General features: G+C 44.0%; 2 protein-coding genes across 2 annotated transcripts; both read left to right on the top strand.

Moving 5' to 3' along the window:
- The first annotated feature begins 5140 nt into the window (after nucleotides 1–5140).
- Nucleotides 5141–9412, top strand: LOC115995984. The gene has a single exon (XM_031235126.1). The coding sequence runs from the start codon at nucleotides 5141–5143 to the stop codon at nucleotides 9410–9412; it is 4272 nt and encodes a 1423-aa protein (XP_031090986.1).
- Nucleotides 9413–15969: 6557 nt separating this feature from the next.
- On the top strand, nucleotides 15970–18827 carry LOC115995982. Its single transcript, XM_031235125.1, has 5 exons — nucleotides 15970–16174; nucleotides 16269–16623; nucleotides 16827–17050; nucleotides 17199–17483; nucleotides 17689–18827. The coding sequence occupies exons 1-5, from the start codon at nucleotides 15970–15972 to the stop codon at nucleotides 18825–18827; spliced, it is 2208 nt and encodes a 735-aa protein (XP_031090985.1).
- The last annotated feature ends 888 nt before the right edge of the window (nucleotides 18828–19715 follow it).

Genomic DNA, 19715 nt, shown 5'->3' with positions numbered 1-19715 from the left:
GACCCGATAGGATTAGGATACAAGTCTAGAGGGGGGGTGAATAGACTTGTATGATTTTCAAAAAGATTTACGAATAGTTGAAGTAATTGAAATGTAATGTTAACTACTCGAGAGTAAGCACATAAGAAATATAAGTTAACCTTTAAACATTTTGCACGTAATTTGTTCTTTTAAAATTAGTTAGGTTTGATCATTTGAAAAGATGCAATGTGAGTAGAAATTAAAGGATATATATATATATATATATATATATATATATAGAGTCATGATCAGGTGCGACCGTGCTCTCCCGTGCGGCCGTGCGGTTCACACCACTCAATATTACGGAATACACCACTCAATGTTAAGAAACACACCACACAAATATGCACTGTGGTGTGTTTCTTAACATTGTGGTGTGTTTCATTGTGGTATGTTTCTTAACATTGAGTGGTGTATTTCGTAACATTGAGTGGTGTGTGACCGCACGGCCGCACGGGAGAGCATGGCCGCACCTGAAATTATTTCTATATATATATATATATATATATATATATATAGAGAGAGAGAGAGAGAGAGAGAGAGAGAGAGAGAGTGAGAGTGAGAGAGAGTCAGAGAGAGAGAGAGAGAGAGATGGAGAGTGAGAGAAAGAATTTATAGTGGTTCGACGGCTAAGGCAGCCTATACCACTTTTCTCCTTGGAACTCCTAAGGAGGGTTTGCACTATCCCTTAGTACAACACGGACGTCTAAGTATTGAACACCTAGCCGGCCTTGAACTCCACTAGGTTTTTCAACTAACACAGTCTACTTGGACTCTTTTTACTTCTACCGAGTAGAAATTACAAAGTTTGAAGAAAAAGTTTCTTCTTTCTCCAACTAAGATCTTGGCTTTGAGACTCTAGATCTTCATTGATTAGCAGCGCAAGTCTCTTGAGATCTGGATAGTAAGTGATGTAGCAAATAAGAGTGGTATAAACTATAGAATGCAGACTAAGGTTGGCGCGGGCTCAGGTCCTTAGCCTTGTCAGCTTGTTAATTCAAGTGTTGGGCTCGGGCTACATGACAGTGGGTCAGAGGTTTCCAAGCTCCTTTATAGCCTATTGAAACAACCAAAAGATCCCCTACCTCGAATTAAATGTGGTATTTATAGTCGAGGCTCAAGGACAAATTCCTGCTCTCAAGCATGCTAGGCACGTAGAACACATGCACATGTCCTAGTCGGGGCAGAAGGAGAACCGCACACGTGTGGCTAGATGCTCCAAAAAACACGGAACGTAGTCGTTGGAAATAAAGTTTGAAGGTCGGCCCGAGCTGTATAGCTCGGGGCTGATGATGAATGTGCTGGAATCTGCCCAAAAGCCAAGCGCATAGGCTCAGCACTTTGAGATGGTTAGGAAACGTTTGAGTGAGGTTGGCGGTGGTCGGTCCAACTATGTCACCTGCTATAGGCTCGATATCGACCATCGTACGACACCTGTCCCGAGGAATAATCCCTATCAAGTAGCCCCCTAGCCCAAAGCTTGACGAACACTCAGGAGGAAGGGTTTGGGCTATTGGAAGATGCGAGGTCGCGGTCAGGCGTGGGTACACGAGAAAGGCTATGGATCTCCGTCTACTAGATCACGAGGACACGTGCCGGCCATCCTCTTCTCTTGAGATCTGGTTCAAATTTCAAAATGTCGATTCGCTTTCCCTCTAGTTTTTTCCTTATAAAATAAGGCACTCTAGGGGGTCCCATCTTTACGCTTGCTATTGCCTTGAGACTGGAGCTTCCCGAACAATCGCACTGAAGCAGAAAGCTTATCACAACTCTATTCTCCGAGCTTTTTTACCCCGAACCGACAAGTAGGTCCGTGTTTCTCAACTTAATTATTTTTATTATTGTAGATTTTTATACCGCACCTATACATTATGCCCTGTTCACAGGCCCTTGTGCTAAAACGTCCCCCCTAACCTCTAGGGAGAAATCATGTCGGGTTCCGATAGCCAAAACATCTCAGGCTAGTACTATGACGCTGAGGTCGAGATCAACTTTTTCATTGTCTCGTCCAAAGGGTAGTAACTAGTTCTAGTAGCCAGGATACGTTTCTGCCGACTACTACTCAATAGGGTAAATACCCTAGTGGTAGACTCCGCTAACCACTCAAAATAATTGGACTAAAAGTCCTAGTGAGACAGGATACGTTTCTACTGCTCACTCCACAACAAATTGGATTTTAACCCAAGCATCCAGAATTTCATAACAGGATACTACACAAGTTTTAAAATTCATTAAGGGCATCACAACCCAAAAAAAAAAAAAAAAAAACCTTTTATCCTCTATCTTTATTGTAACACCCCAATTTTCATAACCAATTTTTTTCTTAATTTTTCTTCATGATTGAAAGTTTACTAATACAATAGCGGAAGCATTTACTAACCAAAAGAAAATGGGTGTTACCGCCACGCTTAGGTATCTTTCCTATACCCAAACGCTAAGGCTAAAATACAACTTTAACTACTCAATCCAAATCCAATTTAATTACAATAAATAAATATAACTACACAATGGAGAATTCTCAAATACATCAACTCCAAAATGTCTATTCTTTGATAGATAGACTTAAATCTTCTCAACTTGAATTCATCTCAAATTCCTATCCATGTTCACCTGTAAAAATCATTTAATACAAAAATAGAGTGTAGATAAAATTCGCATAAGCTATGTAAGAATCACTTCACCCCGTAAAATATAAGTTTAGATTTTATTATTTTCAAAACTCATTAACTTTTCCAAAATTGTATATATATAATTTATTTCTTAATCTTACATAATAATATAACTTTCCAAAATACCTGTGGAGATATCATTTTCTAAAAATAACATATTTGTCAAGGAAGAGTCAATACCAAGTAGAGAGTCTTTAAGCTCTCAACATAACCACCAAGGCACCAATAGGCATCATAAGCCAAACCAAAAACCAATAGGCACTAAAGGCCAAATCAAAACTCAAATTTCCATAATTCATAAATCAATATGTGAGATATCAGTCCACACCAATACCAATCACTTTTTTATATTGACCGTAATTCGAATAGGTAAGTTGTGAGATTTCCGACTCACACCGGCACCAAATATTATTATCCTTGACCAAATTTGTATATATCGAAAAGAGATTTTCTCCAAATATTTATGATATAATATTTTTCTCCACATAATTTCACAAAATATTTGTATTCCATAATATAATGGCAACAGCACTTTCACCATACGGATATATACATAACACCAAAATTTTCAAGCCACACATTTACACAACACACGGATTTGACCCGTAAAAATTCATTCTCGATGATTCGAGAATCAACACACATAATATGCAATGCACTTGTTATCACATGAACATTATTATGCACATAGTTTGTAAAACACATAATTTTGATATTATATCATAAAAATATATTTATAAATATTGGGGTAAAATATTTATAATTTTAGGGAACATGAAATCTTACTTCAAAAGCCCAAAATTTAATCAACACTTAATAACACCTTAATAGGAACCTGCGAATCAAATAATTCTAATATAATCACTGATACTAATAATAATATTATTATTATTAATATAACCTCACTGATGAAACACCATCATAATCCACTAATCATTCTTTTGATTTTTCATCTTCAATTCACGTACAGAAGTATACATCATCATCAACTCATATTTCATATCATCATATCCATCATTATGAACATAAATCCAACATCATTACTTAAATTATTATTATAACCATTATATGAATATCATTATCAAAACCCACTTCATCTCATCAGATTTAACAAACAACAGATATCGCCATTTTCATTTCATCATTAATCAACAAACCCATATCATCATAAACTAAAACCATCGAACATTGGAAATAAATTTAGGGGAGAAACAATACCTGGAACAAGAACCATTATAGTAATCAAGAAGAAAAGAAGAAGTAGGAGTGGAATATGAAGAAAATCCGAACGAGAGAGACGTGAGAGAGACTAGGAAGAAATCTCGAAGCTATGTTGCTTGGGAACAAATTAAATTTCAGCCAAAATAAGAGAGTAAAAGGGAAAGATAAGCCATAGACCTTGTGGTCTAGTGGCACCCAGTGTCCCGATTAACACTCCCACATGAATGATGGGGTGGGTTCGAGCTCAAAAAAAAAAAAAGAAAAAAAGGGAAAAAAGTAACTATGAACAAATACTACATTGTAACCGAGCCAGTAGTACTAAAAAAAAAAGAAAAAAAAGGGAAAGATAAGAATGGGGTGACTACCTGTCTCCACAATTTGCCAAATTATTAAATTAAATGATTTGGGTGGTTAATTACCTTTACCCCCCCCCCTAATCTCGCCAAAACGTACCGTGGAGGACGTTAGAAAAAAAATATTTCAACCGCCAGAGAAAAAAATAATAATTTAAAAGGAAACACTATTTTATTTACCACTTCACAAAAAACAGTCAAGACTTAAGAGAACAGATATCAGGGCATTCCAACGGAGCACCCTCCGGCGGAGTCGATTTAAGAGAACAACTGGGCCGACAAAACGGCCAAGACTTGAGGGGGCGTTTGAGCCGGCAGACTTCCCGGCACACCGGGGAATCTCGTCAAGGTACGATAAACAACCGACCTCCACCCGGGGAGTTGGAACAAATCATAGTTCAAGTCATCAATGAGGTCGAAAGACGAAGGCTCGAGAACTTCGGCACAAACAATCAGACCGATCCCATTCGACCAACGGGAGAAGGGACCGCGAACCCTCAAGTTACTAGGCAAGAAGGGCGTCACAGGGAGGATCACCTGGCCCCCCGTCGAGAAGACGGTAGGCGTCGGGAGGTAGCCCGGTCCGTTATGGATCGCTTAAGTGACCCCCAGGGGAATCCGTTACGAAACCCGCTGCGCGGAAACCCGGATCGACCAAACGGCAATCGCCAAGAACGTCGAGCCGCGGCAGCTTGGCAGAGGGTGCAAACTGCTATATCAGAAAGTAGCGCAGAATCCCCCGCGGAACCTAAGTACCGCCAAAGTCAAATGGAAGGCTTCGAGCGAAGGCTACAAAATCTACAGGATCAATTTGAAGGCAAGGTGAGACCTTCTGCTTAGAATCTATTAACCTCCTTGCCCTTCGTGGATGAAATCATGGACTATCGGGCTCCCGCGGACCTAAAAATCCCGGAACATGCTACTTTCGATGGGACGGGGGATCCCCGAGAACATTTGGTCAGTTATCAGGCCAAAATGCAAGTTTTAGGGGTGGAAGAGCCACTTATGTGCAAGGCTTTTCTCCCTACTCGGGTGGAAGAGCCACTTATGTGCAAGGCTTTTCTCCCTACTCTCAAGGGGCTCGCTCTTATGTGCAAGGCTTTTCTCCCTACTCTCAAGGGGCTCGCTCAAAAATGGTTTTTGGCACTGCCAAGCCGTTCTATTCGGTGCTTCAATGATTTAGCCGACCGATTCCTTACTCATTACACCGTAAACATCAAGCCGCAGCGCAATCTTACCCACTTGAGCGGAATCAGTCAAGATGAGGGAGAAGCTTTGAAGACGTATCTGGCTCGCTGGCAAAAAGAGGTACAAACTATCGAGGGGTTAGACGAGCAAGTGGCTATCACCTTTTTTATGGAGTCGCTCCGAGCGAGCAAATTGTTTATTGATCTCCACAATGATCGTCCTAAGACATATGCGGAGGCTATCCAGAGAGCCAGTCGTCAGGCAGACACGGAAGAAGCTGTGAGACAAAAACGGCAACGAGAAGCTGCCGGATCCAGCGCTAAGCGATCACGACCTGACTCCAGGAGTCGAGCGGAGCCTGAGCGCTCTAGTCGCACTGAGGTTCAACGAGGAGCTGAGAGGGTGGGGGCTCCGCCCCCTCGCCTTACCGTGGCCCAACCTGTGCATGAGGTAAAAGATACCTTGCCTCTCCCTCCGCCTCTGAAACCTGGAGATCAGCCCGAGATCCTACCTCCGGGAGGGGTCCAGGCGAAATACTGTCGATATCACCGATCGACTACACATACCACGGAGGAATGTTTTTACCTGCGCAAAGAAATAGAGGCCATGATACAGAAGGGTGCCCCACCCCCACCTAATCAGTGGAGGCGACATCCGCGCTCCGACAAAACAGATTCACGCTCCGATCGAGGAAAAAAACTCGCCTCTGAGGAAGAGGAGACTAATTGGAAGCACAAACCTGTTATCAACATGATAGTAGGAGGACCGGAAGGAGGGGACTCATCCGGTTCTCGGAAAGCTTGGGCTCGGCAACTATACGTGGGGACCATCTATGGTCGGGATGATAGTCTAAAAAAGGTATGTCGAGAACCCATTTTGTTTACCGATGAGGACCTACCCCGAAGCCAACACCCCCATCGGGATGCTTTGGTTATTGCCATGGACGTCCATGGCACGGTAGTCCGAAGAGTCCTAGTGGACACAGGGAGTAGCGTGAACATCTTGTATCTGGAGGTGTTTGAGAGATTGGGGTTACAACGTAACAAGCTAAAACATGTGAAAACACCTTTGGCCGGTTTTACCGGGGACTCGATTGAGTCAGAAGGATCCACACGTTTGCCGATCGAAATCGGGACCTTTCCCAACCTTCGAAGCATAGACATGGAATTTGTGGTAGTCAACCTATCCTACTCCCATAATATGATTCTGGGGCGACCTGGATTAGAAGATCTGGGTGCTCTCATCTCCCTAGAGCATCTTTGTTTGAAATTCCGGACTCCCAATGGGATCGGAGTCGCTCGGTGCAACCAGAAGGCAGCTCGGGATTGTTATTTACAATCCTGTCGAAAGATTGGGAAAATGGACTTGAGGATTCATGCTATCACTAGTCGGGAGGAACAGTTAAAGAGTCTTGACCGACCCGAGCCGGCGGTAGAACTAGAGGAAGTTGAGATTGACCCCTTGCGCCCCGAGAGACGAGTAAGGATCGGAGTGGGTTTGGCTGAGAAAGTCAAACAAGAAATTATCCAGGAGTTGCAAAAATATCAAAAGGTATTTGCTTGGGGCCCTGAAGATATGCCGGGAGTTTATCGATCGGTCATTTGCCACCGACTGGCCGTCAACCCTAACCACAAACCCGTAATTCAGAAGAAAACATACTTCTCGGCGGATCGACGAGAATTCGTTAAGAAGGAGGTGGAAACCTTGATGGCTGCGCAGCATATCCGTGAGGTAAAATATCCAGACTGGCTCGCCAATGTAGTGCTTGTGCCAAAGCCTCCCGCTTGGCGAATGTGCGTGGATTACACAGATCTTAATCAAGCTTGCCCGAAAGATCCTTTCCCTTTACCAAGGATCGATCAGTTGGTGGACGAGACGGCTGGCTGTGATTTATTGAGCTTCATGGACGCCTTCCGGGGCTATCATCAAATCTTTATGCACCCCGCTGACGAAGAGAAGACTGCCTTTATCACCCCAGATGGGGTATACTGCTATCGGGTAATGCCTTTTGGACTAAAGAATGCTGGGGCCACCTATACCCGAATGGTAGGACGATTGTTCAGAGACCTGCTAGGAAAATCCATGGCAGCCTATGTGGATGACATGCTTGTGAAAAGCAAAGATGAAGGAACTCATGCGAGAGATTTGGCGGCTACCTTTGCCATAATGGAAAAATACAATCTGCGATTGAACCCAAAAAAGTGCGCCTTTGCGGTACGAGGAGGAAAATTCCTTGGTTATATGGTCACTCGGAAAGGAATCGAGCCTAACCCTAAAAAGGTGAAGGCTATACTTGATATGCAGCCTCCCGGGACCTTGAAGGAACTACAAAGGTTAACGGGGCGACTCGCAGCCTTAAACAGGTTCCTGTCTAAATCAGCAGACCGGGCCTTACCTTTTTTCGAAGCTATGAAGAAGAGGGAAGGGTTTCGCTGGACAGAAGAATGTCAGAAGTCGTTTGATGAGTTAAAAGATTATTTACAGACTCCGCCACTACTATCTACTCCGAAGGAAGGGGAAGTGCTATTCCTCTATCTAGCCGCCTCTCAAAAGGCTGTTAGTTCTGTGTTAATCCGAGAGGAAGAGCGAGTACAGCATCCCGTCTACTATGTCAGTCGAGCCTTAAAGGCTTCAGAGATTCGGTATACCCCCTTAACCGATCAGCCTTTGGCAGGTGTTCTGCGAAACCCCAACTCTTCGGGGCGTTTGGTAAAGTGGGCCGTAGAGCTCACCCAGTATGGGATTGAGTATCACCCTCGCCCCTCGGTGAAAGGTCAAGCCTTAGCCGATTTCATAGTAGAATGCACCGCTCAGAGCCCGGAACCCAATGCCAAGGCCCCTGAGGAAGGGGATTGGTGGGAAATGCATGCCGATGGAGCCGCCAGTCAACATCATTGTGGGGGTGGAATCATGTTGACGACTCCCGAAGGTTTCCGTTTATACTATTCATTGACGCACGAGTTCAAAGCCTCGAATAATGAGGCTGAGTATGAGGCCGTGATCGGAGGATTGCGGATGGCTAATGCCCTTAAAGTTCAAAAGATCCGGATAAAGACCAACTCCCGCCTAGTGGTCGGACAAGTAACTAGAACATGTGAGGCGAAGAATGAAAGACTTGGACGATATAAAGAGGTCACTGAGGGACTTCTGGGTGAATTCGAAGCCTATGAGTTAGAGCACGTGCCCCGCGCCGAGAATACAGAGGTCGATATTCTGTCCAAAATGGCCTTAGGAGGAATACCGGATCATCTCCTCAGAATCTGTCAGAACGAACGAGTCTCGCTACCCAGCATAGAACCAAAAGTTGTTCCAAAAGACGTGTGTATCACTGAGGAAGTGGACCCTGAGGAACATCCAGAAGTATTCTGGATGGAGGAAATTCGTAGGTATAAGGAAAAGGGGGACCTCCCTGACGATCCGGCCGAAGCAGCGAAAATTCAGAGACGATCCCCCGCGTATGTGTTGATAGACGGTCACATGTACAAGAAGTCCTTCGGGGGACCGTTGCTAAGGTGTTTGTACCCTTCTGAGGCAAACCAAGTTATGGAGGTGACGCATAGAGGAATTTGTTCAGCTCATCAAGGGGCCCATATGCTAGCTTGCAAAATAGTGTTACAAGGATATTATTGGCCCACTATGGTCAAGGACTGTATCAACCGAGTCGCTAGATGTACGATATGTCAGTCCTTCGCTAAGAAGGACACTCGGCCAACCTCATTTTATACTCCGATCACGATAGCAATTCCCTTTGCCAAATGGGGGATTGATATCGTTGGGCCGTTGCCCCAGGCACCTGGACGGCTGCGATTCTGTATGGTGGCGGTGGATTATTTTACCAAATGGGTAGAAGCCGAGCCCTTGGCAACTATCACTGAATTTCAATGTCGCAAGTTCCTTTGGAGGAAGGTCATTTGTCGATTCGGGCTCCCAGAGCACCTAGTTAGTGACAATGGAAGATAGTTTGATTGCCGACCCTTCAGCGATTTTTGCCAATAGTATGGAATACGACACACCAGGGTCTCAATGGCTTACCCCCAGGCCAATGGTCAGGTCGAGAATGTTAATCGAACCATTGTAGATGGAATTCGAAGAAAGTTAAATGACCTGGGAGGAACTTGGGTCGATGAGTTGGACCGAGTCCTATGGGCGTATCGAACGACTCCTCGGAGAGCAACCTCGGGGAGACTCCATTCTCCCTTACTTATGGCTTCGAGGCCAAGGTACTTGCCGAGATTACCACTCCAACCCTTCGGGTGTTACAGTATAACGACGATGAAAATGAAGAAAATCTGCAAATAGAGAAAAACTTCCTTGAGGAAAGGAGGGATGCGGCGTATGGACGGATGGCCGAATACCAGCAGTCAGTCAAACGCTATTATGACAAAAGAGTAAAGGAGAAGAAGTTTCAGGAGGGAGATCTAGTCTTAAGGGACCGGGACGCCAGTCAACCTAATCAAAGGGGGAAATTTGCAATTAAATGGGAAGGTCCTTACCGAATCAGAGAAATCATTCGCCCGGGAACATACCGTTTGGAGACCCCGGAAGGGCAGGCTGTTGAGAGAAAATGGAATGCGGTACATCTGAAGAAATTCTTCCAGTAGAAGGTTAGGCTTTTAAAAGATTGTAATGAAATTCATGAATTTTAATAGAGTAATTACTTTTTTACAACATCTTGTTTCGAGGGCGCTTATGAGTCTGGCAGTCTGTCTGCCTTTGAGTGAGTTAGGTTGAGATAACCTAAGTCTCATTTCGATCCTCGGATCCTTATGAGTCTGGCAGTCTGTCTGCCTTTGAGTGTGTTAGGTTGAGATAACCTAAGTCTCATTTCGATCCTCGGATCCTTATGAGTCTGGCAGTCTGTCTGCCTTTGAGTGAGTTAGGTTGAGATAACCTAAGTCTCATTTCGATCCTCGGATCCTTATGAGTCTGGCAGTCTATCTGCCTTTGAGTGAGTTAGGTTGAGATAACCTAAGTCTCATTTCGATCCTCAGATCCTTATGAGCCTGGCAGTCTGTCTGCCTTTGAGTGAGTTAGGTTGAGATAACCTAAGTCTCATTTCGATCCTCGGATCCTTATGAGTCTGGCAGTCTATCTGCCTTTGAGTGAGTTAGGTTGAGATAACCTAAGTCTCATTTCGATCCTCAGATCCTTATGAGCCTGGCAGTCTGTCTGCCTTTGAGTGAGTTAGGTAGAGATAACCTAAGTCTCATTTCGATCCTCGGATCCTTATGAGTCTGGCAGTCTGTCTGCCTTTGAGTGAGTTAGGTTGAGATAACCTAAGTCTCATTTCGATCCTCGGATCCTTATGAGTCTGGCAGTCTGTCTACCTCTAAGTGAGAAGGTTGAGAAAACCTGTCGGATGAGTCCTCGACTGAGGGACTCGGAATAAGTGAGTTAGCGGTCGTTAGATCTTGAGAAGGTTGAGAAAACCTGTCGAATGAGTCCTCGACTGAGGGACTCGAAATAAGTGAGTTAGCGGTCGTTAGACCTTGGGAAGGTTGAGAAATCCTGTTGGATGAGGCCTCAAGCTGAGGGACTTGGCCCACAGCCAGGACTTTCGAGTTGCCGGGCGAAAATAAAAAGTAAGGAAAGACGAAGTAAAGCTAGACGAGCAAATGAAAAGGAAAGGCAATTGTTTGTTCAAAACATAAGAGGCCTAAGGCAGTCAAAAAAGGCCCCTCAACAAAAAGTTCGAATAAAACAAAGCGCAGCGGATATTTTTTAAGCCCCCAAGTTACCACCAACTGTCTCCCCCTCCGTTGAGCCAATAGGGGGAGGGTCGTTGGTGCTTCCTTGAAGGCGAGAGCGTCGTACTAAGCCACCTTCCGCCGGCTCCTCCTCCTCCGATATGTTGAGCATTGAAGGTACGGGATTGCGATCCATTCCTGCCAGAGCAGTCAAATTGGCAGCAGAACTCAGATACGGGGAGTCCATCGGAATTTTCCCACCACTTGAGTTCTCCGGAGTGACCCTGTCGGTTTCTCCGGCCCCCTGTTGACGCGCGGGGGTAGCAGGAATGCGAGAAGGAAGCTCGGCTAACTGTGCTAGGAGGCCCCATTTTTCTGGGTCGAAGGTCGGATCCCTCTCCAAAAGAACCGGGTAGATGTCACGTTGCATGTCCAAGGACCCCATGTGATAGTCCTCCTTGTCACGTTGCATGTCCAAGGACCCCATGTGATAGTCCTCCTCGTCACGTTGCATGTCCAAGGACCCCATGTGATAGTCCTCCTCCCCCAGGTCTGTCAGATAGGCTCGGCCTTCATCAGAACTTAGCCACTCCATAGCCAGCAGCCTTAACCTCGAGCGAACATTGGCCAGCACATCCTCCTCAAAGGCTCGGGAAGACTTATAGGTAGCCACGGCTAAGTCCGCAGCCTCAGCATTCTTCTTCTTCTCGGCCTCGAGCTCCGACTCCAGTTGACCCACCCGGAGTGCCGAGTCATCCAGCTCTTTCTCCCGCTTGAGAAGGTCGGCCCTTAGAGTCGGCACCAGCTCCGCATCCGCTAGGAGTGGGCTCATTCTCTTCCGCATTTCCGACTGGACAGCCAGAGCCTGCCGAGTGATAAAAACGAATAAATAAGCGCAATATGAAATCCATGTGAGAACTCGACATGAGCATAGCTTACCCGATACAAGTAGCGGGAGACGCCTTCGAAGACCTTCTCAGAGGAGTGACCCTCGCAGTAAGCTGCGTCCTTGGGAAGGATAACCTTATCCAGCCAGTCATGTACTGGAAAAGCACCTTGAACGATGCTGTCATCGGCATCAGTCTCAAAACCAACAGCCACCCTTTTTGCTGATGGGGCTGGCAAAGAAGAGTCGGCCGGACGTTTGGAGCCAGACGGGGCAGCCGGAGGTGGCAGTGCTCGGCGAGGTTGTCGAACACGTGAAGGCTCCGCGGAACGAGTGGGGGAGTCATGAACAACAATTGGGTTGGAGGAGGCAGCGCGGCTCCGAGAGCGTTCCTTCAATGCAGCATGGCGGCTAGACATTTCGGACGTGAGGGAGGGGGTGTGAGAGTCGCCGGAGGGGGTATTATCACCTGCTTCTTAACCTTCCTCCTCCGCTTCTTCCTCCTCCTCAGGATCTGCAAAGCAGTGTATTAAAAAGGTAAGCTATAAAGAGAAAATTTTAAAAAGGAATGACTCATCACCTGGAAGGGCTGCCCCGGCAGGAAGAAGTCCGGCTGCCTTAAGGGCCTTTAGGCTTGACCATACGCTGACTTGAAGTCCGCCCAAGTCTTTCAAAACTTTCATTCCGTCAATCGTTTTTTGGTCGGGGGGAGGTTTTTTTGAGGCATTTGAAGAAGGAGGAGTTCCAGGTCAGGGGGAAGTCAAAAGCCGGATGAGAGGAGGATGGCCGTACAAATAAGAAAAGGGGTTTCCACCCTTTGAGAGAGTCGACCAGTCCGTCAAAAATTTTACAGCCGCTTCGCTGTGAAATTTGGACATAGCCTGGCGAGTTGGACCCGCTTCGCTGTGAAATTTGGACATAGCCTGGCGAGTTGGACCCGACTCTGTTGACCAGGTAGAGTTGTAGTGGCGAGTTGGACCCGACTCTGTTGACCAGGTAGAGTTGTAGAAATAGATTGATCGTTGGATCAATCTCAAGTTTTAGGCAGATCGTTTGTAAGCAAGTGAGGAGGCGGTGAGAGTTTGGAACAAGCTGACCTGGAGATAAGGCAAAGAAGCAGAAAAAGAGAGAAGCAAACGAACTCACGGGGACTCGGAACCCGTGACGAATAGATTGGAGATGCACCCCGACGTATCCACCCGGAGGGGGTTCGGACACATGAAGTTCACGAGGGGCATAGATTTCTGCCGCTGGGCCCAATAAATTTTGGGCCTCTTCCAGTTCACGGGCCGAAATTTTGGAATGAAGGCCCGCGGGAAGGCCGATGTCCTCTAAGTGGCCTGAAGGCCTTTGGAGGTCAGTAGGTAAGGCCGCCATGGCTTGAATGGGCTCTGGGTTTAGAGCAGGGGAAGAAGAGGCGCCCTGTGCGCTCAATGAGGTCGAAGCATTGGGGTTTATCGTAACCCCTGTGCGGCTTGGAGTATAAGACATAATGGAAAGCGAATACAAAGAAACCTACCTGGCCGACTCGGAGGCAAAGAAAGAGAGTACAAGAGAAGGAACGACGGGGCGGAAGTCGAATTTGCAGGTCGCCGGAAATTGGTCGGAGGGTTGAGCGGAAAACCGAAGTCGCGCCGGAGATCCGATAACGCCTTTTGTTTGGGGGAAGAAAGTAAAACGGTGAAAAAGTAAAAAGTGAAAGAAGGACGGTGAATTTCGGTATTTATAGGCAAGGGAGATGAAAAGAGATGAAGACACGTGGAGGGTGAGATTTAATGGCTTGACATCGAAGAGACGTGAAATGTACGCGGGAAGTTACTTCTTTCGGGAATCACAATCGGCGCGAAGTGTAAACGGTGGTGACGTTCAAATAATTTGTTACCTCATAATGAGATTTCGAGGGTTGGACCGGAGTCCTGCAAATGGAGTCGGCACTCGGTCAACCGTGCCTCCCTGAAAAGGGAGTGTGAGAAAGAAGTCATAAGGTTGGTGTGTTGGTTAGACCGGAGTCCTGAAAATGGAGTCGGCACTCGGTCAACCGTGCCTCCCTGAAAAGAGAGTGTGAGAAAGAAGTCATAAGGTTGGTGTTTTGGTTAGGCTGGAGTCCTGAAAATGGAGTCAACACTCGGTTAACCGTGCCTCCCTGAAAAGGGAGTGTGAGAAAGAAGTCATAAGGTTGGTGTTTTGGTTAGGCCGGAGTCCTGAAAATGGAGTCGGCACTCGGTTAACTGTGCCTCCCCGAAAAGGGAATGTGAAAAGAAGCCCTGAAGTGGTTGCGATAGTTAGTCAAAGAAAAGAGTCGGTGCTCGGCTAATCGTGCCTCTTGGAGAGAGGCGTGAGAGGAGAATATGAGAGAAAAAACGACATCATACGCAAAAGAGCCATTTATTCATTAAAGCCTAGCCGAGAATACAAAAATAGCCCTATAGGGCCTAGCATGTCTACGGTTATGGCTACATAGAGACTGTCGGTTGGTGAGAGGTCAAGCTGAGGCGGTAGGGGAATCGGCAGAGATCACGGATGGCGTCTAGGAAGGAGGAGACGGCGGATCAACCTCAAAAACAACTGAGGGAGTAACTGGGAAAACTGTGTCTGGAGTCGCTGGGGAAGCTGGTGGAGTATTCCCTAGGGAATCATCAGCCAGGAATTCCGTTAAGAATTCCACATAATCAGAATCGTAGTTGAGGTTAAGGGGAGAGCCTACTCAGTTTCAGGAGGTGGTGGGGCCGTCACTTCCTTTTCCTCATCAGAAGGAATGAGGAGAGGGTCTTCGTGGGTATCCCCCACTTCGTGACCACCGTGCGCAAGCTTCCGCTGGCGAAGCATCTCTTGCCGGGCCTGCTCGGCCAAGCGTAGAGAACGTCGTGAAGGAGGACCTGCGTCGTTTTTCTTCTTCATTATGAGTGGCAAAGGAGGGTGTCCCCTTTTGAAAAAGGGAAGGTATTTATAGCAGAAGGGAATGAGTTGAAGAAATAAGGGCAAAAGGGATAAGGACCAAAAAGGACGGCTGTCAGAATAAGGAAGGTTCTAACACACAGATTCGGTGAAATCTCTTGGTAATCGAGTAAAATCAGGGATTGTAATTGGAGTTGACAAGAGAGAAAGATATGACAGAGATACGGATCCACTTTGTCAGAAGATATACTTTCCTAGGTTTTGGTTCCTTAAACCAAGGAAAGTGAGGGACTAGATGATGGTATATAAAGGCGACTGGGTAGACTATCCAGTCCGTAGGAAGAAAAGCTAGTAGAACACTGATGCCTTGGAACAGGTGAGGTCCGCCCCGACTCCTCGGGTGGACGGTCATCCCGTAAGGCGTCGGTACCCCGAAACATGTGAAGACCGCCCCGACTCCTTGGGGGTCGGTCGGAAGGGGAACTGGCTGACTGGGTATACAAGGCTGTCGGCTGGTCTTCGACAGACTCCTGAGGATGTCCGGCGGAGACGAAGGATCGAGAGAACCAACGGACGATCATAAGAGAACGGCTATCATTATGAGCATTTAATGTCTTTTATGAGCTATTATTTGTAACATTGATTAAGAGATTAATTGTGTAACCAACCAGGTGCATGAGATATATAGTTGTACAGGACCCCTTTGAGAGGGGGATGGAAGGAGGGGAAGGAGAGACAAAAAACCACTTGAGAATTTATATAAAATACACTTATTGTTCTTGTTATTTTCCGGTAGTGTTGGCCCGCCGGCCGATCGCCTGAAGATCGGGAAACCATCAATTGCATTCAAAGAGGTTGTTTCAACAATTCTTGGTCGACTTATGTTTATAAGAAATAATCAAAAGGCTTTGCGTTGTGAAGTTTACAAAGGGTTGTCAGATGCATTATTTAGGGGAGATATAGACCCTTCAACCCAAGGGAAGAGGATTATCTTACCATCAAGCTTTACAGGAGGTGCAAGATATATGATCTAAAACTACCAGGATGCCATGGCTATATGTCGGATAGGCTATCCAAACTTATTCATTACGTTTACATGTAACCCAAAGTGGCCTGAAATCCAACGGTATATTGGGGTTAGAGGTTTGCGGCCTGAAGATAGACCCGATATTGTTAGTCGCGTCTTCAAAATGAAATTGGATAGTTTGGTTAAAGAATTCAAATCAGGAGAAGTGTTTGGTCCAGTCAAAGCCTGTAAGTCCCTAATTCATTTTATACTTATCACTCTATTATGCTATTGTTCATTTTTTTTGGTATTAATTTAATTTTTAATGTTTTCATTCAACAGTAATATACACAATTGAATTTCAAAAAAGGGGCCTACCACATGCACATATCCTGTTGTTTCTTCGATCAAACAAGTTTGACTCATCACCCAGATCCATTGATGAATTCATTTCAGCGAAAATTCCTGATCAAGAGATTGATAAAGATTACCATAAAGCTGTGGAAGAATTTATGTTGCATGGCCCTTGCGGTGTTGCTAGATCTAACTCACCCTGCATGGTCAATGGACGATGTACCAAATACTTCCCTAAAAGATTTGTTGATTCATCAAGTTTTGATGCGGATGGATACCCTATATATAGAAGACGTAATGATGGAAGAACAATAACAAAGAATGGTATTCAAATGGACAATAGGTATGTGGTGCCTCATAATAGATATTTGTTGTTGAGGTACAAAGCACATTTAAAAGTTGAATGGTGCAACCAGTCTAGATCGATCAAGTACTTATTCAAGTATACAAAGGAAATGATCGAGTCACTGCAGAATTCTATAAAAGTTCCACCGATGGTGATGGTGTGGAAGTTGTGGATGAGATCAACATGTAATATGATTGTAGGTATGTGTCTGCTTCAGAGGCTACTTGGCGGTTACTCAGTTACGACATCCAATGCAGAACGCCAGCAGTAGAGAGACTTAGTTTCCACTTACCAGATAGCCAAACAGTATACTTTCAAGACGATGAAGATGTGGAAAGCATTTTGAATCGACAAACCTTGGGTCAAAGCATGTTTACTGAATGGTTTGAAGCAAACAAGAAATACTCTGAAGCGAGATTGCTAAGTTATATTGAAATGCCGAATAAATTTGTTTGGAAAAAAAAATGTGCGCTAATGGCAGCCGAGGCAACGTGGTTTTTCAATTGGTCGTATTTTTTATGTACCACCGAGGTGTGGTGAGCTTTATTATCTCCGTTGCCTATTGAACATAGTTCGAGGACCTCAAAGTTTTCAAGACATCAAAACATACAATGGAACAGAGTACAACACTTTTAAGGATGCATGTTATGCCCGTGGGTTACTAGATGATGATCTTGAGTATATTGATGCAATTAAGGAAGCTAGCCAATGGTCTACTGCACATTTACTAAGAAAGTTGTTTGTCACACTTTTAATGGCAAACACAATGGGAATGCCTGAATATGTGTGGAACGAGGTTTGGACACATCTCGCCGAAGATGCTCAATACAATCGACGGAAACTATTAAATCAACAAGGTATTCATTTTACCATACTTTCTTCGTATCAAACGAGTTATATTATCTTTATTAGATTGTACTTTCCCCTTTGTTTTAACTAACGAATTCCAACTAAAAATTAGTCAGATTTGTTTCTAAATGATCAAGAAAAAAAAGGATTTTGCACTGTTACAATTGGAAAAGCTCTTATTACTTTACAATAAGAGTTTGAAAGATTTTCCAGACATGCCATTACTCTCAGAAGAAATGTCTGTTAGGACTGACAATAGGTTGATCTTGGAAGAGTTATCATATGATCGTGATTCGCTTGCTAAAGAAAGTGAGTTACTTCATTCCAAACTAACAAATGAGCAAAGATCGATCTATGATGTTGTTATTTTTGATGTTTATTCAAACAAGGGTGGATTGTACTTTGTTTATGGGTATGGTGGTATTGGCAAAACATTTCTTTGGAGGGCACTATCAGCTTATATTAGAGTTAAAGGTCAAATCGTTATCAATGTGGCATCCAATGGTATAGCATCATTGCTTTTGCCTGGAGGACGGACAGCACACTCTAGATTTGCAATACCTATTTGTATCAATGAAGACTCTACTTGCAATATTCATCAAGAAAGTCAATTAGCAGAACTCATTGTTGCAGCGAAATTGATCATTTGGTATGAAACACCAATGATGCACAAGCATTGTTCTGAGGCTTTGGATCGAACAATGCGAGATATATTGCGATTTGTTAATGAAGACAGTGGTAATAGGACATTTGGAGGTCAAACAGTGGTATTCAGAGGTGACTTTAGGAAAATTTTACCAGTGGTGCCAAAAGGATCAAGACAAGACATTGTCTCTTCAACTATAAATTCATCCTACCTTTGGAAGCATTGCAAAGTTATGCGCCTAACAAAGAATTTGAGGTTAAATAGTATGCAATGTCGTTTGGATCAACAACGAATGGGAGAATTTGCTAACTGGTTGGCTTCAATTGGTGATGGTACTATTGGCGAAGATAATGATGGTTACGTTGAGGTTGATATCCCATCTGAAATGTTGTTGAAATCAAATGGTGATCCTATTGCAACTATTGTTAACAGTACTTTCCTGGACTTTAATAGTGGTATAAGTGATGGTAGTTGCTTTCATAGCAATGCAATTCTAGCACCAACATTAGAAGTTGTGAATGAAGTTAATGAATATATGTCTGACTTGACTATAGGGGAAGGGAAGACATATTACAGTTCTGACACAGCGTGCAAAGCTGATGGTTCATCTACGGTACTTGCAGATGTCTATACACCTGAATTCTTAAACACTATTAGAGCTTCAGGACTGCCAAATCATTCTTTAACATTAAAGGTTGGTTCATAATGTTAATGAGGAATATTGATCACAGTCTAGGACTATGAAATGGTACTAGGTTGGTTGTTACAAGATTAGCTGAACATGTTGTTGAAGGAAGCATACTTGCAGGACCCAATGCTGGCACTAGGGTTTTGATTGCTAGAATGACTATAACGCCATCTGACACAAGATTGCCTTTCAAATTCAATAGGAGACAATTTCCTCTCATGTTGTCATATGCAATGACTATCAACAAAAGGTAAGGGAAAACTTTGTCTAATGTTAACCAGTTTTTGTCCATGGACAATTATATGTTGCTGCATCAAGAATAAGTCAACCAAACGACCTCAAGATTTTAATTTATGATGATTCAAAAATTACTTTTAATAGTACTACTAATGTAGTTTACAAAGAAGTTTTTAACAATTTGTAATTTGTCAATTAATTCGTACTCCAAAAACTGGTTCCCAATAATTTGCAATTTGTAACTTCATTAATCTTAAATTTTTTTTCCTGCCAAAACTAAAAGTTTATAATTTACTATTATTATTTTACAGCAATTCTTCATTTTTATTAATACTAATATTAGTCCGTGCATCGCACGGGTCAATAGCTAGTTAATAATAATAACAATGGGCATTTTAGACTTTATTCTACTTATTCCTTTTCAATTCCCATGTATACCAAACATTGAAATTGAAATTTCTAATAATTTTATTCCCTCCAACCAAACGGAATTTAAACTCTCACTTTATTCCCACATTATTCATTTCCCAGGAATTGCAATTCCTTTCCCGCCCTATTAATGGATGATATTTCATATTTCTGCGCAATAACGATTTAAATAAAATTTTAGAAGATGAAATAGGATTCGGAAAAACTTTTTTTTTGTTTTTTTTTTTTTTTTTTTTTTTT

Source organism: Ipomoea triloba, chromosome 11 (genome assembly GCF_003576645.1).
Source record: "Ipomoea triloba cultivar NCNSP0323 chromosome 11, ASM357664v1".
NCBI lineage: Eukaryota > Viridiplantae > Streptophyta > Magnoliopsida > Solanales > Convolvulaceae > Ipomoea > Ipomoea triloba.
The sequence above is the reverse complement of the archived record's forward strand: the minus strand, read 5'-3'. Positions and strand labels throughout refer to the sequence as shown.